General features: G+C 54.2%; 1 protein-coding gene across 1 annotated transcript in view; it reads left to right on the forward strand.

Annotated features, from left to right (window-relative positions):
• Nucleotides 1–25,337, forward strand: part of TCERG1L (transcription elongation regulator 1 like) — a 192,571-nt gene that overhangs the window by 144,381 nt on the left and 22,853 nt on the right. The window contains exons 7-8 of the mRNA XM_036070130.1: nucleotides 301–455; nucleotides 8,470–8,539. Of these exons, the coding sequence (XP_035926023.1) occupies nucleotides 301–455; nucleotides 8,470–8,539 (225 nt within the window). The remainder of the gene's footprint in view (nucleotides 1–300; nucleotides 456–8,469; nucleotides 8,540–25,337) is intronic.

The following is a 25,337-nucleotide window of genomic DNA, read 5'->3' on the forward strand; positions in this document are numbered from 1 at the left end:
CTTGGCCCTTGGAGGGCCCTCTCCAGGGCCCTTGTCGAGCTGCTTGCCTTGCTCACCTCCACTGTCCCTACGTGGTAAAAGGACATCAGGAGAGTATCTATCTGTTAATCAAATGGGAAAATAGGAGAAGCTCTGTAAAGTCCCTTAAAAAGCCAGACAGGGTCATTATGATTTATAAGTTACATAAGTCACCTTTGCAAACGTGTGGATTTCAGGCACTAAGCGTTTCTTGGGTTAGGCCAGTGATTTCTTAATTGAATGTCTTCAAGGGGAACTGAGGTGAGTTTTCCACTCAAACAGGTGTGTGGTCTGGACGGGCGATGACCGGGTTTTCTTCTTCAACCCGACGATGCAGCTGTCCGTGTGGGAGAAGCCCGTGGACCTGAAAAACCGCGGGGACCTCAACAGGATCATCGAGGACCCGCCCCACAAGCGCAAGCTGGAGGCGCCAACAGGTAATTAACAACCGGGCTGTTTGCATCCACTTTCCTAAGTGTTTAAACTGTGTATTCCTAATGAACGGGAAGGGAAAGCATGTTTTTCCTGGTTATGCTGGAAATTGATTTTCAAAGAATTGTGTTCGCTATTTGAGAATTTAGTAGTTAAGATTTTATGGCACTTTCTGCCGAAGACACTTTCTTCCAGGGGGCTGGCTAGGGCTTTCTTTTCGCATTTCGGGAAGTTGTTAACTCAGAGAAGGCTTTTTCGTTCCCTCAGCTTCTTGAAGCTTCCTGCATGGTCATTAGCCAACATTTAATTTTTATTCCAAATGTTTCATGAACACTTGAGAGACCACATGCACGCAAACAGTAGCATATTTCCTTCTACCTCACACATTCGTGTCGAAGCTTTGAACGGGACCCATCATCCATTGTTTATTCGAAGGGTGCTTGAATTTAAGGGAAAGGCCATGTGGGCCGAAGGACGCGCTCCCGCCGGAGGGACGGGCACTTGGCGGAGAGGTAGCTGTGTCTGAAGACACCCGTGGAAATCCCATTTCCCCAGAGTCAGAGAAGAACAGTTAGCATTTCCAGCAAGGATCCTTCCCGATTAGATGTAATATATTTTATATTAGCTGCAGTGTTGGGAAAGCCCCATTCCCTGAGCACGTGGGTAAAAAAAGCGTTGGCTCCGGCGCAGAAACTTAGAGTCAGGAGCTCCCTCCCAGCCTGAGATGCACACACGTGGCTGAGGGGCCAGGAAACTGGATCTTGACCCCTTAAAAGGGGGCTTTGTTTTATTTTTATGGGGTGTTTTATTGAGTTTGCAATGATGTTTTTTATTCCCATCATAGAGGGCCAACGCACGACAACATCCACCCACATTTTTAGCCAAATGCAGAGGCATTTAACTGGAACTTTAGAAAACGGTGCTATAGAAGTGTTCTTAACATTTTTAACAGTGCCGAGAGACTGGAAAATGCTGCTGTTCTAAAGATGGTGGCGGTCTGTTGAGATTGAGAGAGGCAGATTTAATGTGCTTATTTCACCTAGGATGACGAGAACTTCTCCAGAGAGCCTGAGTCAACCCATGTTGGGACGAGAAATATTTTAGGTGCATATGTAATTGAATCTGTAAAAACTTAGCTGCATGCGGGACAATAAGCATTGGGTTTGTGATTTTGTTTCCTCAAAATGGGATGTTTTGTTGAAGGGTTTGAAAACAAATCCTCATAGAAAACAATCTCCCAAGGTCCTGACTCACAGACAGCAGAACAGTGCACATATTGGGGTATCAGGAGACCCCCAATCCCATGAGACAGATCAAGGTGCAGTTGTCATAGCTGTGATTTGATTTGATTGATAAAAGACAAATAATGGAGGCAGTTTCCTTAGCTTGCATCGTAGATAATTGGGGGCTGTTTCTCCTTCTCTCCCTCCCTTCTTTCCTTCCCTTCTTTCCTTCCTTCCTTCCTTCCCTCTTTTTTCCCCAAAGCTTGGCAGGCATGAGAAAGGAACTCATTAACAGTCAGTGCCTGGCTGCCCTGTGGCTTCTCTCCTTTGGACCTAATGAAGCCAGGTCTAGGAGAGACAGAGAGGCGTCCGCAGAACTCCCCACTGAGTCACCTGCCATGTCAGCGCTTGTGAGGACTGCAGGTGGAGGACAGGGTGGAGGGTAAACTGAGGTATATGAAACATCTGAAGTTTATGTGCGCAGAAACTGGGTTCCAGTGGGGCAGCCCCATATCTGATGCAGTTCGAGGTGGCCGGTGGGAGCCCAGGAGAGAGACACAGAGCAGGTGGGGCTGGCTGTAGCTTGGAGACTACTTGGCTCTGTGATTGACCGTCCTCCGCTTTTTGATTGATTCTGCAACGTGAGACATTTATGGACTTAGGTTTCGGTTTGCTGAAGTAGCCCTCCAAGGCATCAGAGCCCTGTTGGCCTAATGGCCTCCTTGTTTAATTTACGGCAGGATCTGAATTACCTGGGCCACAGATCAGCGTTCTATTTCACTCACTTTATACTAAAAAACAGTAGAGAATTGAGCCTGAAGTCTAACAAACACAAACACAACCAGAAATGCCTGATTAATTTAGATTTGATATATCAAGACACTTGTCTTCCATTAACTTACGACAACGGCCCTAACTACTCTACCTAGATAGATATTATTAATAACATTACATGTAGTTACAAAACAAGTTTTAACTTGCTTCTTCTTGTAAAAAGAGGAAGAGATTTTCTTAAAACAAGTGGGTTTTTTTTTAACCAGAATCTTAAAGATATGCAAATGACTTTAATTCTCAACTTCTTGTTGCAGGGTAGAATTGACATTTCAGTGAATAATTTCTAATTTTCTAAGATCCACCCACCCAAATTGTTTTGTTTGCAGCAAAACAATTAGGGCGGAAGGTGTTCCTGGAGGATTAATTAGCGATTAGTGGGCAGAGTTGATGACCTCCAGCCATCGGCAAGTGACATTTTTGCTTGGCTTTTTCATCCATCATGACTCATCAAACGATTTGACCCTAATTATTATGAGAACCGGCTCCAGGGGAGAGTGTTCTTGGTGGAGAATTTTGTTTTTCACATTTTGTTCAACTATGAGTCATTATGGATGTGAATATATTAATACCTGTTTCTAGTCTGAAATAGAACAATTAGGCATTCCAATTGATACCAGTTATTTTTCAAGAGGCAAATGAAATAAATGAATTTTATAAAACAGCTGCTGCATGTCGGGCTCTCGGTTCTAGATGTGTTTGCGTGCTAGGGACACACGGCTCGGGGGGGAGCTAATGCTGTTAGGCAGCTTCGTGGTATGGGATGCAGAACTGCCAGAAGTGCTGAGCCACTCATCACTCAACAGCTAAGGGAAAAGTCCCCTCTTTCATTCTGTGAGCGTTGCTGAGAGACTCAGACAAAGGCCTGAATTATTTCCTAATTATCTTGCGGTGCCTCCAGATTTTTTACGGCTCTAGGACCTCTGCTGTTAGTCCGGAGTAAACACCCACCGAGCTGAAGGGAACCAGGAAGCAGGGGCCTGGGCCGGCGTTCAGCCCCTGGCCCGACGTTTGGGGGCCTTGGCGGGCTCCTCGGCTGAGAGGACGTGGGTCCACCTGCTTGTCCTCACGCGGTCCTCCAGCCTGTCGGACGCTGTGCTCTTGGCCTGCATTTCCCTGCAGCAACGCCGCCCTCCGTCCCCGGCTCTGGGCAGGGGGAGCCCCGTGGGCTGAGAGCCGCAGAGGTGGGAGGGAGAGAGACTCTGCGGGGAAAATGGGGGTACGGAGCCTGGTCGCTTACGCTCAGCTCACCAGGTGGGGGCTGCCTGTGAACGGCCCGGGGCTGCAGTAACCCATGAGCGCGGGCTCAGTGGCTGAACGCAAGCCCAGTTTGTCACGTTGCGTGAGTCCCAGTGGGGCTGGCGGACCCGTGTTTCCTGGCCGCCTGGCTTCTGCGGCTCTAGGCCCCTTGCTCCCCCTGCAGAGGCAGCGGGACAGCGTCCTCAAATCTTTCTGGGACTCCCCTGCCTTCCTCCTCCCCTTGGAAGGGTCCTTATGATTACACTGGGCTCACCTGGGTGACCCAGGACGCTCTCCCACCCCAAGGTCAGCTGCTTGGCCGCCTCGATTGCCCTGTGCCGTAGAACCTAATACCTTCACAGGCGCAGGCAGCCGACGTGCCCATCTCCGGGGACCATCATTCTACAGCCCACCGGCTCTCTACCCATTTTAGAGAAGAGGGAATTAAAGGAGATTGATTAATTAACTCGCCCAAGGTCACATTTCTATCAAGCGGGGGCTGGGGAGGGGGCAGGGGCGGGATTTACACCCAGGTAGGTTGGACTCCATACCCGAGGAGGGACAGCTTTACCAGGCTTCTTATGAGCTGCGAACCTGTGATAAGAACGCTCTTTTGGAAAACGTTTTGCTCCCTGTGCCTCCCACACCCACGGTCAGGTGCGGGCAGCCTTGTCCTTTCAGCCGCGTTGTCCCCCACCTGCCATAGAGGGCACGGACGTCACTGGGCTTCAGTTCCTCTGTAGACATTTTAGTCATTTATATTCAAGACAAATGTACATTGGTAATAATGTTCATTTTGCAAGTGGGATATAAAAGCATCCCTGTGAGTAAACACAGCTGTGACTTGTGAGAGCCTGGCTTTGCCAAGCTGTGTTTGCCCAGGGAGGGTACACGGGTCTCGGAGCTGCAGTGGGACCAGGTGTCCGGGCTCAGCTGACAATGTCCCTGGCGACTTGGCCTCCGCCGCCCGAGGTTGGGCATCACCGGTCCCAAGGATCAGGTGGAGGAGAGGCCCCCCCATGCAGAATTCCCCCGTCCCTGCTGTTTGGGAGGGACCCTGACCCTCACACGGGACCCGCATCCCTCGGCCGGTGGCCCCCAGCCTGTGCCCCCTCTTTGCACACTGACTGATCCAGGACCCTAGACCCGGCAGATGAGTGGAGACAGGCCATCCGCTTAGAAAGTCGCCTGCAGGGAGCCTGATGAACTCCAGTGGAAGTTGCCAGGCGGCCAGGTTGGAAGGAACAGGCCAGGCACCTGGGCACCGCGGGTTCTTCACGATGCTCTGTGACCCTCAGCCCTCCCCTGCTGCAGCCTGGCGGACTGGACGGCAGGGCGGAGGCCCCTCTGGGTTTCAGATATGCCACTGAATGAGCACTGATCCCGGGGCTCTGTCACGTCTGTGCCTTGGGGCCGCGTGCAGCTGTGGACAGGGGAGGCTGGGAGAGCATTTTCCAAAGTGGTTTCCCCCAGAACCTAATGCTTCAAGCTGTCACCCCCTCTGTGGACCCAGGAATGAAGGAGGAGGGGGAGGGAAGAGGACGGCAGTTCCCTTCCAAACCAATCACTGCGTACTTGGGGGCTGGACTGACTAGCCCTGGGCTGGACCCCGGCCCCAGCAGCGAGCAGACGGCCCACGGGCAGTGACGGGCAGTGACAGCCATGTCGTGGGGCAGGAGGAGAGGCTGTGTGTGGACGGTGCAACGTGAGTCCCCAGACCAGTGGCCGGGGAGCTTCCTGAGGAGGATCCACTCACACTGCACCCCAGGAAGCAAGGAGGGGGGCCCACCTGGGGGCCCCCATCTCCTGTGGGGGGCTCGGGGAGTGGGGAGGAGCCTGGGCAAGCTCACGGTGAACCTCAGGGGTGGGGGAGCACCATGAGTGCAGCCTTTCCAAGTGACCGGGAGGCTCGTCCCTCAGGGTGACTGACCCCTGGTTCCTGCTGGACTCTCTGGCCCAGCAACCTCTCCCGAGGCTTCTACTCTCTTTCTGGGGCCGCATGCAACACTGCCTCGCTCCACTCAGGCTCTGTCTCTGCCTGACTCTGTCATTCTGCACTTCTTTCATAGATTGAATATGACCTGCCGAGGAGCAAAGAACAGAGACTGATTTTGGTGTCAGGAGGCCCCCAGCTAGTGGGGGTCGATGGGGCCACAGTGCAGGGTCCAGATCTACCTGTTCTAATTCCCTCATGTCCCCCAGTGCAGGCTGACACCCCCACCCATCTCTGCCACCTGCCCTGGGCCTGCAGAGGAGGGAGCAGGGAGGAGGGAGAAGGGAGGAGGGCCACGTGGCGGGACACCTGCTGCCCAGGAACAGTGAGTTCTGAGCCAGGGAACAAGGCGTTTCCCTGTATCCTGTGGACTGTTCTAGCACACATCAAGCATCATGATTTCCAGCCAGTCGGTCAGAAACAGGGGTACCTGCGTCCTGGGGGTCCCACGCGGTCTCCAGGCAGCTAGTGCCAGGGTCTAATTGAATTGTTGGACATCCAGTCCCAGTCGGTGTCCAGAGAATTGGAGACACAGTTGTTGGTGCAGGAAAGCTGCCCCAAAAAACGAGGGAGCCCTGCTGCTTGGCATCCCATCCCAATGCCCATGACCATGCCCCCGGCTCTGCCGCCCCAGCTCTCCCACCTTGGGCCGGTTCTGACCCAGCCTAGGGGAGGAGAGGCTCCTGGGGGCTCTTGTCCAGGCAGGAGAGCACCCCCGCCTTGCCCCTCTGTTTGCCGAGGGCAGCCCCAGTGTTGGGGGTCTTTCTCTCTTCTGTGTCTCAGAAGGAACCAAGGCGCCTCTCCTTCCCATTGTCTCACAAACACCAGTGTTAAAGAGTGACAGGACAGACAACTTTACCTGACGGCCTTGTCTGTTGCCAATGTCATGGAGTTTAGAAAGTTCCAGGAGAGCTGTCTGCAGGGCGAGGGGGAGAGAAGTCAGCTCAGAGGCGGAGGCGGGGTCCATGTGAGAGCCCAGTGTGCACGCGGGGGCAGAGGGGCCAGGATCCAGGCCTGGGTGTCATGTCCCGCGATGCCGGTGGGCGTGGAGGCTGGGACAGGGAACGGGGGCCGTGAGGGTGGACCCAGGCTGAACGTGCAGGGCTGGGGTGCCTGTGGGGTCACTGAGGCAGAGAGGCCAGGAGGGGAGAGCTGGGCGGAGCGGGGGGCGAGCATGCCTCTTGGGCTGCAGGGGTCAGCAGCCTGGAAGGGACCGATGGCTGGCGTCCCGGAGCGGCCGTGTGGGAAGAGCGTGTGGAGCGGGAAGAAGGTGAGCTTCGCCCCACATGAGCTCATTTCTCACAAACGTTCTTTCCTCTGCTTCTCAATGAGGAGGGGGGCTTCTGTCCCTAGGGGTCTGGACCTGGGACCTGTCCCTGCTGCTTCTAGCCCCTGCTCAGCAGCCTCCCTCCAGCGCACAGGACGGCCCGAGTGTCACTGGGGCGTGAGGCCACCAATGCTCAGCCTTCCCTGAGCTGAGGTCCCGAATGCCCGCCCCCTCCCCCAAACACACACACCCTGTCCCACAAGGAGCCCACTCCGCTCCACGCTCATTTGGACAGGGTCCATGTCTGTGGGGCCGCCTTTCTGGGCGAGTGTCTTCCAGGGGGTGCTGTCCTGCCAGCCGGGCCGAGGGCGTGTGGCGTGGACAGGCCTGTGGCCCGTTCTTGGTCCCGTTCAGGTCCCCCTGGGTCCCGGGACGGTGGAGTGCACACGGCGTGGCGTGGGTGGCCGCGGGTGGGCTGGGGCAGCCGGGAGCTTCCAGAACCTGACTCTCCCATCTTGCTGCCAGCCCCACACTGAACACTGAAGCAAACTAGGAACTGACTGGATTGGAGGCTTCGCTGGGTTCCAAACAGTGCATTCTTTGAGGCGGTGGGCCGTGTTCTCCCGGCAGAGCCTCCTCAGGAAGGGCGGGGCTTAGGCGGCCAGGTGGGCAGGGGACACGGGGACCTGGGGATGCGCCCAGAGCCCAGCCCCCTGCACCTCTGCGCGCCTGGGACAGGAGCACGAGAGGGGGTCTCTGGGGCATGATGGATACAGAGTGAGAAGCAAGGCAAGAAAGCATTGTGATGCCAGGGAACGTCTGGAAATCATTCATGTGTCAGGACTGAAATAATAATGCTCTAGAACCATGTTGATCCTCATTTTTCCTCTCTCCCTTTTGGAGACAAATATGAAACACTGAAGCACCTTTTTACTTTTTCATTTCAAAAGCTCATCAAATATTTATAAGACCAGCCTCCTCAGGATGGAAATAGGGGACCTGTCTTCAAAATCAATTTGGGTTTTTGAAGTAGACACGTAGTCAGGAATGAAGTGCATGCCGCATGCAGGGGAGGGGTGATGCTTCCTGGAGGCAGACAAAGGAGGGAACCACGGTCTCTTGGTCCACTTGCAAGAACGTGAGGGCACACGTGACATAGAAGGGCTCATCCAGGGCCTGCATCCCCACGTGCCCGGGGAGGGGTTGGGAGATGCCATCCGTTGATTCTCCATCCTCTGGCTTTGCTGGATGATCTAGCAGCCTCTAAATGCCTTCTCTGCACAGAAGAAAATCTGATTTCTCTTCTGCTGGAACTTACAAGGAGTACTAAGAGAAAGCTGGTTCCAGGGGTTGATCTCTGTGTTCCCAATTCCCAGATGACTCTGCTTGAAAGTGACTGCATCTCGGTGGTTTGCCAGAGTGATGGGAGCTGACATTCCAACCTTATTAACCTGATTTTCTTCCAGCCGACCACAGTGATGGGTCACAGTCTGAGGACGGCAGGGGAGACCGGAACCTGAGGACCAAGAGGAACAGGTAGGTGACAAGGCCTTTTGCTCCCGCGTCTTTCCTTCGCAGACAATCAGGCGGTGTAGAAAGAAAAAGGATTGTTTTGACTCTAGTGACTGAGTAAAGAGCATATGTAACCAGTAAGCAGAGGGGGGAGGTCTCAGGTCCCGTCTCAGTGACTGCTCTGGGCGCCCCGTGCCTCAGTGGGCAGGTGTCTCGGTGGCTCCAGGACAGCGTCTGGCCCTCCCCGGGGCCCACGTGCTCCACCCGGCCTGGGCTCCAGAGCCCTGAAGGCATGCACGGAGCCCCCAGGGTGCCGGGTGTTGGGCGAGGGCATGGGTGTGCGTGGCCGGCAGCTCTTGGCTTGGAGCTGGGTGCCTCCTGCTTGCTTTGTGGTGTTGGGCAAAGTAATTCCCCCTGGCCTCAGATTTCCCGTCTGCACGAGATTGCGGGAGCTCCCAATGGCAGCTTGAGGTGACAAGTGCCGGGGAGGGGGGCGCTGCGTGACTGCGGTCACACTCCGTGTGTGCACAGCTCTCCATGCTCGTCGCCCTCTGGCTGTGGCGGCAGCACCCGTGGCCGGGAGACCCGCCGTGAGCCCCTCCTGCCGGCCCCGGTCTGTGGCTCCTTTCCTCCTGAGTCCCACACAAAGGGGTGTAATTCGGGGTCTGTATGTCTGAGCTCCCTGGAAGGCGGGCAGAAGGCATGGCGGGGTTGGTGGGCCACCGTCTTTGGCAGAGAAGGCGGGGGATCTAAAAGGCCACCCATGAAGAGAGAGTCAGGGGCCACTTCCTGAGCTCAGGTGGTGCCAGACGTCCGGCCAGAGCCTGGTGCTCAACGTGGCCCAGCGGGCACACCCAGCCGCGACCCACTGCCCGCACACCTGTCCTCTCACGGGATGGCCTGGGCCTGCAGCGGGGAGCCAGGTGCCTGTGTCAGGGGTCAGCGCTGTGGGTATGTGGGCACCTGGGTGGTGCAGTCAGTGAAGCGTCCGACTCTTGGTTTCGGCTCAGGCCATGATCTCCGGGTCCTGGGATCGAGCACGGGTCGGGCCCCACGCGCAGCGGGGAGTCTGCTTGAGATTCTCCCTCTGCCCCTGCCCCTGCTCACATGTGTGCGCTCTCTCTCAGTTAAATAAATAAATCTTGTAAAAAAAATGTGCCCTAGAGCCCGGAGCACATTCAGGAGGCAGACGGTGCCTCCGGAGTCCGCCCCTGCTCTGCTCAGGTCGAACAGAGCCTCGCACTGCAGGTCATTCTGGAAGTCAGGAGATTCACGGACCCTGTGAGGGCAGACGCGGCGCACGGAAGGCCGATGGTCGGTCGGCGGGCTGTGAGGGCGTGCGAGACCAGGGGGACAGCGGCGGCTCAGATTCCAGTGCCAACTTCTAAAAACTGGTGTTTGTATAAATAGCATCACAAACGGAAAGTGTGATCATCGTAAAGAAAAATCATGCTCTGTATATCTGAGAAAAACAGACTTCACATCATTGATTTATGATGGTATCTGGTTAAAACCATCACCCAGTCACCATTTTTACGCCCCCGATTATTCTTTGTTTTTTTATTTTTATATGTTTTTAAGGATTTTATTTTTAAGTCATCTCTGTGCCCAACGTGGGGCTCACGACCCCGAGATCAAGAGTGGCACGCTCCACCGACTGAGCCAGCCAGGCGTCCGTATGTCATCCAATTATTCTTTAAGCTTATGTTGTATGAAGTCTGAAAAATACAGTTTCAATATTATTTCTACCAAAAAAAAATCGTTTCTTAGAAGAAGTGGCACCTGTCTGCAGGAAGGGAGAAAAATGCCACCTTGCCTCAGAGCCTGTCCATCCTGGTGTCCTCCGCCCTTACGGGGGCTTCCTGGCAGCAGAGGGGAGTGAGGGAGAGAGCAGGCACTGGGCCGTGGGACCTGACCCCTGACCCCCAGTTGGGATGGGACTCTTCTCTGTGACAGACGGATGAGGTTGGAGGCCCAAACCTGCAGCGTTCTCCCTGAGTGGCTTCAGGTCCCTTCATTTCGATGCCGCTGGGCCTTTCCCTACCATGCACCCCCTCAAAAAATCATTCTGCTGACCACAGCCCGGGTATATTGTAATTTTAACTGATAACAAACAGACAGCACAGAACTTTCCAGAAACAGTTCCGAGAAGGGTGAGCACTGTCCTCCCCAAGACAGGGAGCTGTCCCGGTGCAGGGAGGGGGGTCTCCTTCCTGGGGCAATGGGGACCCAGGCTGCAGTTGGCATGAGGGTCCCTGTGGTGCTGAAGTGAGGAGCCCCCCCCCCCCCCCCCCGCCAATCTCCCGCCTTCTCTTTAGAAAGTCACTTTGGGGCATCAAAGGACACTTGCATGCACCCAGAGGATGGACGCCGAGTGCCTTCGATGGGCCCATGGGCTCCAGGAAAGGGAGTAAAGAGTCGTGTCTTTATGTTCAGAGCACGGGTCTTGGCCAAGCGGGTCTCTGTCAGTCTTTGGCTAAATGCATATAGAATCTTGAAATCAAGACGCCCTTCCCGAGACACCAGAAGTGCGGAAATCCAGCCACTATGGGATGATGTTGAACTCGTGCTGGAGGGGAGGCTGGATAGGATCCAGAGTAGCTGGGCCATCTGCCTGCACAACCCGATTTCACTCATTTTCCCGAGGGACTGGCCTTGAATTCTGATCAGTTGGCCTTTAAGAAACGTCAGAACGTTAATTTCGCTGTTAATCATCTGAGGGATTTCCGTGATTTAACAGCAGCTTTGGAGCACAGAGGATTTGGGCAGAGCTGCCCTGCTTTCCACCTGCCCAGTCCGTCCCGAGCTGTGGGCCCCACTGTCCGGGAGGGTCTGTTCTCCCATGGAGCCCTTGGAGGAAATGCTCCCTCTGCTTAGTGATGTAGCTGGACTGGGGATCTAGAATGTTCCACCCATCCTGCTCATTCATCTCTGAGCTGTGCACATAAACCACCTGTTCTCTTCGGAAGCCTCACCCCCGTGCTGTTTTTCCAAATGCCCCCCACAGCTGGATCGGCGTGTCCCTTGCTCAGAGCAGATCGCCCCTGGCGGTCAGCCCACCAGCATCAGCTCTGCATTGTCTGTCTTCCAGAAGGTTATTGTCAATACGTTCAGGCTCTTCTCAAGCTCCTAACTGCTTTTGTGTGTTTTTAATTAGCGGGTTCTGGCATATATAGTAAGAGAACAGGCCTCCAGAGGATGGGCTGTAATCAGTCCCTTTTGATCCACCTTTTTTGTATAAATAATAGAATTTTTCCTCATCAAGAAGCCTGTGAAATCTTCCTACAATGTGCAACTGACTAGCAGCCATGTTGGAGAAGAAGGAATAAGCCACACGCTCACTTTGGACGTCACTTCCTACTCCTGCATCTCTCTCGAACCCTCGCACAATTCGTATACATTGTGCACGCTCTTTCACAGATGGAATTAAATCAATTGATCAAATAACTCAGGTCTGAATGATACTTTTCCTGGAATTCCCTGGGAAGAGAAATATGTCACAATGACAAGCTTTCAAATTACTAAAATATTTTAAATGACCCGGTGAGTGCCGTGTCAAGTAGCTTGTTATTTACTATCTAATGGAATGCATTCCTGATACACGATCCTACATCTTCCCTGGGACCAGAAAATTGATTGCTTCTCCCCGTGTTTGTGCGGTGCCCAGAGGTTCTGCCAGTTTCTGACATGTAGTCTTTTCTTATTTCAGACTTGCTTTTCAAATGTGCAGTCTATTTTAAGAACTTAGGATTTACTTCAAATAATTGAACTGAACTATTTTAGGGATTCAGCAAAAGTGAGGCATTTAGTTTAAAACTCAGAATGAAATTATCTGCAAAACACATCAGAGAAGAAATTGCCCGCGACGCGTGTGGCCTCTAGCCCTTCCACGAGGCGCCAGTCTTGGCCAGTGGATAGGCTGGGAGATTCCTCCTACATAATGGCGCCCTGGAGCACGAGAGGGTGGCCTTGCTCCTTCCGTGATGACTGGCCCCACAGGGTTGGCATCGACTTCTTGTCCTGTGGGCCACCAAAAGAATGTCTTGGCTTAGAATATTGGTTATTTCTAAGTTTGTAGATTTTGTAGTTTGTGAGTTTGGGGGATGCCCGGTCGATAGCTTTGGATGTAGGTGATGAAGTTGACCTTATACCATAAAATCTTCATGTCAAGTAGGGTGTTTTCTTGGGGTCGGATGCAGTTTGGGCTGGAGTCCTATGAGAGCATAGAATCAGCAGGAAGTACCTTGTGATTATTCTGCTTACCCCAAATATGGCCTGAATATTCTCTTGACAAACCATGGAGGCCAAGGCACACTCTGGGCAGGTCCTCTGGACAAGGCTGGGTCATGGGGTTGTGATCTGTCCACCTGCAGTTCTGCACTTCACCTGGGGGCCACCTAGGGCTGGGAGAATCCATCTAGAATAAAAACAACATTACCATCCAGAAGACAAAAAAAAGCCTGATTTAAAGTCTGGAGGTTTTGAGGACACTACCCAGGGACTGTCCCCAAATTGAGCCCACATAGAGAGAGCCAGCTATGGAAGGTAGAGGGAAACACTCTTACTGCAGCCAGGAAGCTGCTGATCTCAGGCGCAAAGGCAAGTGATGGTCAGTGAGTGTGGGCAGTGGGGAGGGCAACACGCTGTGGAGACAAGCGGGAGCGAGCTCCATTCACTTCTATACACAGCGTTTCTAGAATCCCAGAAAAATTAGCTGTCGAGAAGGTAAGAGCATTGCTTCTTTGAAATGCTAGAAAATAATGCTAGAAAATAGGTGGACTTTAAAATAAACTTGCTATAAAATTATATCTTTAATTTGACCCTATAGAATGATAATTTGACCCTATAGAATGTTCCGCTATCAGCGTGGGAGTCTCACATTCTCCAGGGGCCTTCGTAACATAGGATGGCGCATGGTCTCTTGGACGTGCGTGGCAAACAAGTCATTAACACCCACTTGCCTTCTAGGTTATTCTTTTTACATAGCTCATGATTTGGGTTGATCAGTGGGTTCTGTATAGAAACCTGTGGTTTTGTAAACAGTACTGAGTCTGTGCCCATGTCATGAGGACATCCTACACCGCTTTCCCGGGTGACAGCTGCCTTTGGGATTGAGCGTGCAAGCCTCAATTGTGATGGGATTCCAGTTTGTCTTTTTTAACAAAAACACAGATATTCCTGCCATTTATTTGCTGTTCAAAAAGATTTATACATGCATGTATTTCTGAAAGGGGAGACCAGATGTCAGCATTCGCAAGGAGCCCCGTGCAGCAAGCCGGGCAGCCCACCAACGCCATGGACACTGCCCTTGGCCTTTGGGTGGGCAAGCAGAGTCCTCTGGGCAGCATCCACACGGCCAGCACTCACATGGAGATGCATCTGAAATCCGGCCTGCGGGGGGCCAGTCCAAGTCGGTTCCAGAGCCCTCACCCCCCAAAGTTCCCTCGCCGGTTCTTTGTCGGACCTCTCAGCCTACCCTCCCTTCATGGGACTCTGCTCCTAGAAGGCGCTTGGCACCCAGGCGTCATCACTTACTGTCATGCAGCAGGGGTGCAGGAGGGCTGGCAGGGGTCGGGGGGTCCCCGGGGACCACGTATGCTGGCAGCAGGCTCGGGAACTCTGGGATGAAACCGTGGTGTCCAGCCGTGGTGTCCGTGATGATCTGTCTTCCCTCGCGTGGGGGAGGAACCTGTCGCAGACTCTTCTTCCACAAGGGGTCCATTCATACCCTCAAGAGCCGGCCCAAATGCAGTGTGTGCGGGGGACCCTGGGGCCTTCCCAGCCTCCTGCGATGAAGTCCAACGTGGTGCCCAGCCATGGGCAGGCCAGGAGGCCACACTCCCAAGTGGAAAGATAAGCTAGGTTCTGGCCCACTAATCCATCAAATACTAAGCACTTGCTGTATACAGTGCACTGCGTGCCCAGGCCCTGTAGTGTGGTCCAGGCCATCCACTTCTGGGAGCTTCCCGTGGCCCCGTCTCTCTGATGGGATGGAAACTTCCTGGGACAGTGTGAGTCCCACATCTCCCGCCAAATGATCGCGCAGAGGAAGCCTTGGGCCTTCTGTGAAAGGCCATGGCCCTGGGAAGACAGACAGAGCAGATGGAGGGACAAACAGGGGGCCATGGCCCCAGATTATAACCCATCCCTGGCTCTCCTCCATGGATCACCCTCTCTTTTGGGCACACATTGAGCAAACATCAACTGCCACCCACCGTGTGGGGCGCCGGGGACACATAGCTGGTTGGATGTCATTTCCTGTCTCTGGTGGCTCTAGCCCCGGAGAAGGGAGTGTTGACCCCATGTCAGACGGTCCCAGCATCTTGGACCTGCGATGCGGCATGGCTGGACAGACCGCAGTTTCTCCTTGCCTTGGGGCGCCCAGGGGCAGCTTGCTGGGGAGGAATGTCTCCATCCCTGTCCATTGTCCCGGTGTCACCACTGTCCCCAGCCTTTGAGCCCTGCACGTGCAGTCCTGGTTTCTGTGCTGAAGCCCCTGGGCTGACGATGAACCACGACTGAGCTGCAGCCCCTCCCCTTGGCACGGGGACGGGCACCATAACTGGTTCTGGGCCCTCCGTGGGCATCTGGCCACTCCTGGGCTCTCCGTGTTGTTTGATCTGAGTTCCTGCCCTGGAGGGGAGGGCCCGGCATCGGGTGTCACACAGCCCCATCCACACCAGAGCTGAGGCCCGTCTGTGTCGCCTTCGTGAGAAAGCAGTGCGGGGATTTCCTATGGGGCCACGTGGGCATCAGGCCATTAGGGAGGCGAAGTGTATGTTGAGTTTTAAACAAGAGGATTTTTAAAAAATATTTTATTTATTTATTTGAGACAGGGAGAGAGAAGAACGGGGGTGGGGGGAAGCAGGCTCCCCGCTGAACAGGGATCCCGACATGGGGCTCCATCCCAGGACCCCGGGATCCTGACCTGACCAGAAGGCAGACGCTTCACCGACTGAGCCACCCAGGCGCCCCTTAAACAAGATGCTTTTGACAGGCTTCCCCAGGGAGTGGAAGACGAAGCCACAAAGAGGGGGCTGGAGGAGACGTGTCCTTCTCTCCCTCCACCACTACGAGCCCCCAGGCCAGGACAGGCCAAGAGGAGGCAGGGGCCTGACCTACCCGGGGCCGCGGGGTGCTGCCCTCTGCGCTGAGGGCTGTCGGCCGCCTGCTCTGCAGGGAGCGGAGGACTGAACTGTCCCTGGCGATGCTCTTTGATTTGAGAGGACAGTTTCAATTTCCACCTCTTCTTCAAATTTCCGACTTAAGAACTCTCCCTTTTAATGGAAGCCAGGGAATTTCCTCGCCCCAGACCCATCTCCGTCTGGCTGGTCATGGCTGAGAAGTGTTTCGGCTGCTCTTTGTCCCTCAGGAGTGAGCCACTGATCATCAGGAACCGGCTAACGGTGGCAATCCCAGTTCGGATTTCTGAAATCCCTGCACCTTTTCAAGTGGAAACTCATTTTCTGAGTCGCCAGATATTTTTGTGGGGGCGTGCCCAAGGGCAAGTGAGGTGAGCGGCGCGTGGTGGCCGGCACACGGACACTCACCAGCGTGCGCCACCTGCCTTCTTTTCAGAACGTGGCCCTCCTTCTGCAGCCTCCCCATCTGGTCACGTTAACCGTTACCCACGGCGTGGTTACGGTTTGCCGGAGTTCTGATGCTGTTGCTGCGGGGACGCGGAGAGACGCGGACTCCATCCCATGGCGACCTCGCCTCCCTCTGCACAAGCCTGGTTATCAAGAATTTTGGCTCCTTCTGTCACTCCTTGGAGTATAAATGTGTGACAGTCGAGGCAGGTTTTTCTCGCCGTCCGTGAGAAAGCACATCTTTGCCATGCACTTGGGATGATGAACCGGTTAGCCCGCTCCCCCGGATGCTGACTTCTGCAGGGAGCGCTCCGCTGGAGGACGCAGGGAGGGGCAGCTGCAGCGATGGTGATGGGGGAGGAGGGGACGCGGAGCGCGTGCTGTCCTGAAGACGCTGGTCCACGGTGAAGGGCGAGCGCCAGGACAGGGCGAAGCTGAAGACGAGGGCTGTGTGCGGGGAGACGCAGGGGAGGTAAACTCAGAGGGCCCAGGCGCGGTGATTTCTGGCGAAGCCGAGAGGTCGGAGTGTGAGGGGTGGGGGACCGCCCAGGCAGCCCCCCGTTCATCCAGCTCCAGCACAGTCACTGGAGAAGGCCCAGTACTGTGAGAATGACCATCGTCCCCCACTCACGGTGTCACCGTCAGCGTGCCGATTTTCAGCTTTTTAATGTGGCCAAGTCCAGTACAGATGATGGAGCAGGGCGTCACCCCCTCGGTCACCTTCCGGCTCAGCCACTGCCTCCCACCGGCACCCCCCGTGCTTGGTCCCACCACCCCGCTCCGACTGTTTTGAAACAAACCCCAGATCTCATATAAATTTCGTGTGTCCATATTTCAGGATGCATGACTAACATAGAAGATTTTTAAAAGATAATTGTAATCCCACCTGAGAACAAGCAGCAAACAGCAATTCCCTGACGTGACCCCTTCGCCTCCCGACGTTGTCTGTGTTCCCTCCACTGTTTTATTTCCTCTTGCAGTTTTACTTTTCAGACCCGGATCTGCATCAGGTTTGTGCCCCACACCCTGCTGGTCACGTTCCTGAGTCTGTTAACCTGCGCTTTCCTCCTCTCCTGGCCCAGTCTGTTTTTCTTCATCTGTTTTGAAAGAAATCAGCATTTTTCCCCTCACTAAAGTCCCCCCCCAGTCTGTGTCCTCGCCCCCCCGAGTGCGTCCGCGAGCTCCTTGCCCTCTAGCTTCTGTGCGCTCAGCCACGCGGAGGGGCTGCATCCACCCGGGTGTGGTCAGTGTTGGGCAAGAGAACCTCGCAGCAGGCTGAGCTCCTTCCGTCAGGTGGCCTCACAGCTCTGGCCATCTGTCTTCCTGTGATGTGAGCAGGTGATTGGCCTGGGACCATCATTCCCTTTGGGATTGGTAAATACGGGTAGGTCAATCCTACCATGTTATTTGCACCCGTGAGCTTGAGCACTTTACAAAAAGCAACGTCCTCATCAACTTTCTGGTTCATTGGAGTTGTAGTTCAGACGGAAAACACAGGACAGATGCTGGATTCCTTCCTGTTAAATCTCATTTTCACAAGATCGTGTTGATTTGCCAGCATCCTGCACAGGTGCTGAACACACGGTGAGTTCCCAGATGTAATCAGAGTTGATGCGCGTCGGTCTGTTTCAGTCACTGCTCCTGTCCTTCAGAAGTCAGAGTTTGTGTCTCTGTTGTGATTCTTAGACTGTCCCGGGTCTGACACGTGCTTTTCAAGATGTGGGTGAACATCTTTTTTCTACGAGGAGACTTCCCTTGAGTTACTTTGTAGTATCTGCTCCCTTTCACGCTTTGAGCCTCCTCACTGGCCGCTCCAGGTACATCGTGGGCTTTTTCTTTCTGCCCCACTTGCTTCCACATCCTTTTTGTCTCTTTCCCAGTTTCTTTTGGTTTTTCCTCTCCTTCTTAGCTGTTCCCCTTTAGGCATTATCCATGGTGTTTATTCTATTCACGTTTGTGTACCTTCGGGTATATTCTTCATTTCTAAAGTTTTTCCCCTTTTGTTTCTAATTTCTTGCATCATTCAGATGTCTTTTCAGATCTGTACTTGGCCCAACATGCTCTTTTTCCACTGAATTGTCTATCCTGATACACGCTGTGATTTTATAACCTCTACCGTGTCCTTTGAAAAATTAGCTCATGTTCCGGTAGCCGGGTAGTATTTTCGTCAGAGTCCTGGCTGCCCTTTGGTCTTGCTGCTTGCCTGTGGGGGCATTTATTCTCTGCATTACTGTTCTCTGCTCATTTGTATGGGATTGGACAATGACCTTTTCCTGCAGCTCAGGCTTAGATGAGCTGGTCCGAGACGGCGTTCCTGGTCACTAGGCTCTGGAACTCCCTCTCCTTGTCTCAAAGCCAGAGTGTGCCCTGCGTTTGGAGCCTGTCTGCAGTGCCCCTCACTTTTGCCTGCGCCTTCCCTTCCCTTTCTTGGTGTGTCTCTGTAATTCCCATATCCTCACACCAGTTTCTCTTTGCATTTTTCCCAAGTTTTATCCTGAAGGGACCCTCAGTTCCCAGCCCCGGCCATCTCGCCTTTCCAAGCTCCGGGCCACGTCGGTTCCTCTGAGGTTGGAGCCCGGAGGGCCCCTCCAGCGTCCGCAGCCACCCCCTCTGTCCAAAGCCACGGCCCGGGGCTGCCTCTCAAACTGGGGCCATCTCGGGCCTTTTGTTGTTGCTGTTGCAACGCGAGGGACCCAGCAGCCTCTGTGAGCTGCACCCCACGTCCTCCAAGCCGAAGATGCACCCTGGGCCGGCTCCTGAAGCCCGCGTGTGCTCAGCACTGAGTGTGGGGCAACATGGAGAACAAAAGGAGGCACCTCCTGCTCGAGGAACAGTGAGACCCCGGTGCCGTGGGACGGGCCTGGGTCCCTTGTGCTGCCGTCGTGTGAGAACACATCCTGGGCTCTGAGACCACATGCATTCCCAGACGAGGAGACAGCACAGGGCCCCCCACGGTGCGTGAGGACCCCTCACTGCTGGGAACTCTTTCAGATCTAGCCAAGACAAGCCCCCAGACAGGATGGCCTGGTACCCACAGAGCTGTGTCATAAAGCGGGTACAGGGTCAGGACCTGCCCTTTGGACAACAAAACTGACCAGTGTCTGGAGACTCAGAATCTGAGCTCAGTGCCACCCAGAGGAAGGCCATCTGCCATTAGCAACAAACACCTTTTAGCAGGTGGAATGGAAGGAATCATGGCCTTTGGACACAGGGGCGGCCCTTGAGCTGACAAATAAAGCTGCAGTTGGAACACCCTTCTGTCCCTCCAAAGGCCCTTGCCCGCAAGGCCATCGGTGTGGTAGGAGGTCATGGGCCCTGGGTCATAAGTGACGTGCCACAACCGTGTGCACAGAAAGGGATGGATGAATGCAGTCACACCACCATGAAGAGGCCTGCCTGGCCTCAGCAGGCTGGGGTGCCTTTGGTGATCCCCAGACCCTTTCTGGGAAGGTGTCATCAGGACCAGAAGGTGGGGTCAGGGCAAAACTCCATAAGTGAGGAGAGCTGGGCAGGGTAGGTAGGCAAAGGTTTGCCAGGTGGTCAGCAGTCAGTGAGACCGTGGGGGAGCAGTGAGGTCCTAGGATGGGTACCCAAGATCCCAGGCAGCTCAGGCCCCAGCCTGCACCCAAGTCTTACTTCTCCAGGCAGACCTTGTGTCCCTGTCCATCCTAGAGCCTTGCCTCTGCATGCAGGCAGGGGACAGCTATATCCCATGCTCCCATGGCTCCTTGCTCCTTCCGGGATCCAGGATCTTGCCCACGGCTGCATTCCATTCTAGGGAGGCATCCTGTTCGATGCCACCATTGGCTTTGAATCCTGACCATCCACACGAGAAGGGCAGTGCTGGCTGAGCCGGGGCCCCTGCACCCCAGCCCCACCAAGGGACCTGGAGCTCACCCTGAGTGATGTGCCAGTCTTCTGACAGCATCCAGAGACAGCTCCCACCCTGCAGTGTCAGGGCTAAAAACTATAGAATACAGATCTTCCAAAGTTCGCCTCATCTGAAGGCCATTTTTTACAACCACATGATAGAACGTCTGAGGCCCCACAAGGCAGAGATTCACAGACTTTGATTCCTGTAGAATTTCCTATTGTGTCTAACACTGGAGTTATAGGCTGGCAGTATTTTGATGATAAATTCCCAGCCTTTTTTGCCAAGAGAAAGAGCAAGTTCTCCCCATCCATTAAGTCAAATAAAAGGTGAGACATCACCCAGCCAAACAAAGGGCTGGATCTCATTGTTGGGAGGGTTGGTGTGGATGATCAGAGGCTGCCAGAGACAGTGAAAGTGAAGAATCATCACTGTCATCATCACATGACCACCATCATCACCTCCATTATCACCATCATTACCACCATCATCATCACCACCATCACCATCATCATCACCATCATCATCATCATCACTATCATGTGACCACCACCATCACCATCACCACTACCACCATCACTATCATCATCAGTACTATTACAGACCAGCCATTGTGCTAAGTACTTTACATGCATCGTTTCAGTTTTCCCATCTGTAAAATGAGGATACCCATGGCTGCCCTACAGGGCTGTGATAAGAATCGAATGAGGTGATAGAGGCAAAGTAGGAGGACAGGGTTTTACACACAGAATGTCAACAAATATCAGGTGTTCATATTACTTCATTTAATTCTTACAAAAAATCTTAAGTGGCAAGTATTATAATTTAAACTTTACAGATGAAAAAAATCAGTGAAATGATGAGATTTTCCTGAAAACACAGTACATTTTGTGTGAAAGTCCAAGTTCAAAGACAAGTCTGTTGAGATCAAACAATTAATGCCCAACACTCTGCCTCCTGCATCATCCCTACAATGTAGATCTCCCCCTTCCTCCCCCTCCCCCTCCACTTCCCCCTCCCCTTCTTCTCCTCCTCCCCCTCCCCCTCCACCTTCTTCTACCTCTTCCTCCTCCGCCTCCTTCCTTCTCTTCTTCCTCCCTCTCCTCCTCCTTCTCCCCTCCTCCTCTTCCTCCTTCTTCCCATTTTGAGGATATGGATTATGGAGCTTAAAGAGGTTAATGAAAATCCAGAAGACAGTTACTATGAGCCATGAAGAGGTTCCACGTGTGCTTGGGTCCTGAAGCGTTGCTCTCAGCAATTTTATGTGGCACAGAACAGTGGATACCAAACCACAGTACATTTACGAAAACAACCTTGTTTTATAAATTCCTTTGACAATTCTTCAGCGAGAACAGCCATGCCTTCAGAAGACTTACAAAAACATGTTAATTACATTCAGAAAAATTCTGGAGGAATAGCTCAGAAGGGCACCATTCTGTGGCTGTAAGAAAGATGTCTAAACACCGTGACGCCTGTCCTCTTCAGAAAGTGAGACCCGGAGCTCCACTACATTTAATGTGTCTCCAAGGAAATCACAAGGAACAAACTCAACCACAAAATCTAAGTCAACAATGTATTCACTGCCTTTTGAGTATCAAGCACAGTGCCTCGTGCTGGAGAAGAACACACGAACAGGCCTGAAGCTGCCTTCAGGAATGTGCCCAGCAGTCATAGAGGCAGATCCAGACGTGGCTCTGACAAAAGCATCGTGTGTCCAGCCCTCCTGCTGCGCGAACCCCACCCTCTGAGCGCAGAGGAGAAAGCAGCTCAGTCGCACAGGGTGGGGCATGTCCTGCAGGGGTAATGGCCAGGTGACCAGACGAAGCCAAGCCAGCTATGAGTGGACAAGGAGCAGGAAGAGCAGGTGTGAAGCGGAAACATCATGGTGAAGGCACAGAGGTGAGGGAGCCATGAATACGGGGCCGGTGGACCCGGTTGGTGGAATGAGGACCTGAGGGAGCATGTGGCCCTTCTGCCAGGATGATCTGTCAGGGCTGCGGCTAGAAGAGAATGGGGAAAGGTCGCAGCTTGGGGCCACCAGCACGCGGATGTGGCCCAGACTGCAGGGCATGCTGCTCTGTGGTGATGGCACCGAGAGGCTCTCAGGAGACCCCAGCGTGGGCTACGGGCAACCAGAGACCTGTCCTGGAGAAGTTGAGACTTCTCTGCACAAACCAGTGTGAATGTTCTAGAAAAAAGCCCATGACCCAGGTGGTTGGTCACTCCGGGGAGGGTGAGGTTGGTGCAGTGTTTCCTGGATTGGGCTGGACATGTTGGCCCCACATTTCACACCCAGGGAAACCTCAGGCTCCTCATTTCCAGCCCATTGACTTTCGTGTTGAAAAGACCTTGTTCATCCAGGGAGGATGTCCTGCTTATGGGCTTGTGTTCCTCCACCCCATTCAGATGCTGGAGTCCCAGCCCTGGAACCTCAGAATGGGGCCTTATTTGGAAATTGGGTTGTCGCAGATGTAATGAGTTAGAATGAGGTCATTAGGGTGTGCCCTAAGCCAATGATGCTGTCCTTATGGAAGGGGACATTTTGATACAAACACACACGGGGACACCGTGGGAAGCTGAGGGCAGAGACCTGGATGATGCCTCCACAGACCAAGGGACGCCAGAGATTGCTGGTCAGCCACCAAGCTGGGCAGGCCCAGGGACAGACCCTCCCTCTCCATCTCTGACAGGCACTCATTGGTGATCCTGGCCGAGAGCTGCAGGGGTGGAGGGGGGGATGTCTGCTGGGATTGAACCAGGGGGCTCAGGAGCCACGCGGCCTGCCCTGGCTGCTGGGCGTTACGCTGCAGGCCGTTGGGCACACCTGCTGATGGAATTGGAAGAAATCAATAGTGCCTGCCCTCTGAGGGTAGTTCCCTGACAGTCACCCGGCATCCTACAGCTCGACTCTGGCAGTAACCACCCGGAGTTAGTGCAGACCCCGCAGGGGAAGTGGCCAGTCCGATCAAAACTGCCCCCACATCAGACACCAGAAGGAAGTGGGGTCCTCAGCCCATCCCCACCTTTGTCTGACTTGGCTATAAACTCGGGGGTCTCATAACCTCCCTTGAGGTTTGGGGATTTGCAAGAATGACTCCCAGAACTCTGGAGAGCGCTATACGTAAGATTACGGTTTTATCATAAAGGGCACAACTTGGAAATAGCCAAATGGAAGAGACAAGAAGGGTGAGTTCTGGAAGGGTCCAGAGCACCTAGGCCTCTGTCCCTGTAGAGTTGGGGTGCTCCTCCCTCCCGGGGCACCAAGAAGCCCCCCACCCAGGGAGCTCCCCTAGCTCAGTTGTCTGGAGTTTTTATTGGTGTCCGTATGTAGGCCGGAAGGATTGAATCACCGGCCATCCCGAACTCAAGCTCAGCCCCCGCTTCCTGAGGGTTCCTGCCCTCTGACCATGCGGTCATTTTCCGGTGGGCCAGGCCCTCCCCGGAAACTAAGGGCCACCCTGAGCTCAGGAGGAGCCTAAAGAGGCTCCTGTACAAGGACACCCCTGTCGCTCGGGAAATTCTCAGAGGAAGCAAGGACAGAGGCCAGACAGTCTTTGTCATCCCACGGGCCACTCCTGCCAGCACACTGTCTGGCTAGCCGGCCCTCGCGGCGGGCAGTGTGGCCCCGAGGGGTCACCGGTTGCAGACAATCGCGGTAAAGCAGAAATGCCAGGGAAGCCGACCTGAGGGCAGGGAGGGAGCGAGAGGGCGTCTAAACAACCCAGGGTCACTCAGCAGCCGGCCGTCGGCGGGGACCCCGGGGGGTGGCCGTGGCTCATGCAGACGCAGGTGCTGCAAGAGGCTGACCAGGGCTGGACGGTGTCGCCGGTGGGGCGGGGCTGGGGGCTGGCAGGAGGCGACTGCCTTTGGCTCTTCCTGCTGAAGGATTTAAGAGCAAGTCGGATGAAGATGCAGGAGGCCTGCTTATCAGATTTCTAGGAACTGCAAAGTTGGGAGAGCTAATGAGTCGATGGCAGAATCAAGATGTTTGAATATTTCAACAGGACTAAATGAACAGGATCACACTCGCATCCCAGGATGGCGGTCCTTGAGGCATTTCAAGATCGTCTCATCCAAACCACGTGTTTTACCAAAACCAGGTCCAGAGAGCTTCCATAATTTGCCCGAGATTTTGCAGCAGGCTGTCCCCAAGGGGGCTCAGAAGCACGTTGAGCTCCACATAGCCACGTGTGGTTTCTTCTCTGGGACCAGGTGCTCGCTCAGACCCCAGTGTCTCTTCACAGGAGACGGGCTCACTCATCACAGCCTGAGTCAGCCCTTACCTCTTCCCCTCTCCTGCCCTGCATTGGAGCAGTGGTTATAGAGAATGTCTTCTATTTCTGTGCAGCCTCTCACCTGATAGTGCTGGGGAGGGGGGGAGAGGGAAGAAGGGGGGAGGGAGGAGGCATGCGGGGGAGAGGGACGGGAGAAGGAGGAGGAGGGGAAGAGGGATGGGAGGAGGGCTGGAGGAGAGGAAGGGGAGAGGGCGGGAGGAGGGAGGGATATAGGAAAGGAGTGGGGGGGAGGGGGGAGGGAGGCCTCAGAAGTGCTGAGAAACGCCCCCTCGTAAGCACCTGCCATGAGAACGGTGCGGTGTTCTGAATCTCTCCATCTCTCTCCCCTCCTCTCCACGGGAAGATTCGGGAGGTAGGGAGAGGCATCTGTGCTTCTGAGAGGTGACCTGTGGGGGCAGGGCAGAGTCCAGTGCCCTGGGTTCCCTCGGCCTCAGATAAATGTTTGGCATCCAAAAAGGAAACTAGCAACCAGTTGTGCTGTGTCTAGAATCCGTTTGCACTAAGTGTGAGTCTAGTGAATTTTACCAAATTATCTGCTGCCCTATGCACATGGGCAGAATCAGAAAACCCCGTGCTTGACCTCGCACCCCTGGGCAGGTCCACGTGTGCACCTGCTCATGCACCATTCCCGGTTCAGCTGGACAAGCTCAGCAGTGGTCAGAGGGCTGAGGCGAGGGGCAGAATGGGGGAGAACAGCCCTTCTCCCCCACGTAGGCGGTGGCCACCATAATGTCTCCCCAAGGATGGGAGACGGGAGCCAGGAAGCATGCTGTCCCCCAGAGTGAAGGGACCCCAGCGCCGTGACCCAGACTTGGGGACCCCCGCTCTGGAGGACAGGCTGGACAAGACCAAGCCCCTTTCAACTTATGCACTTGACCCGAAAAATTTCCCCAAGCAGGTGCCAACCTGGCGAGGCATCTGCCATGGGGTAGAACTGCTTCCAGATGAGAGGCACCCCACACAGCTGGCAAGACTTGTGGGTACCAGGGACTCTGCCCCTGGGGATGCTGCCTCTCATCCTTGGTAGTTTGGGCTTGAGCTAGTTTTATTAAAAGTATTAGAATTTG

The sequence above is a fragment of the Halichoerus grypus genome, chromosome 7 (genome assembly GCF_964656455.1).
Source record: "Halichoerus grypus chromosome 7, mHalGry1.hap1.1, whole genome shotgun sequence".
Lineage (NCBI taxonomy): Eukaryota > Metazoa > Chordata > Mammalia > Carnivora > Phocidae > Halichoerus > Halichoerus grypus.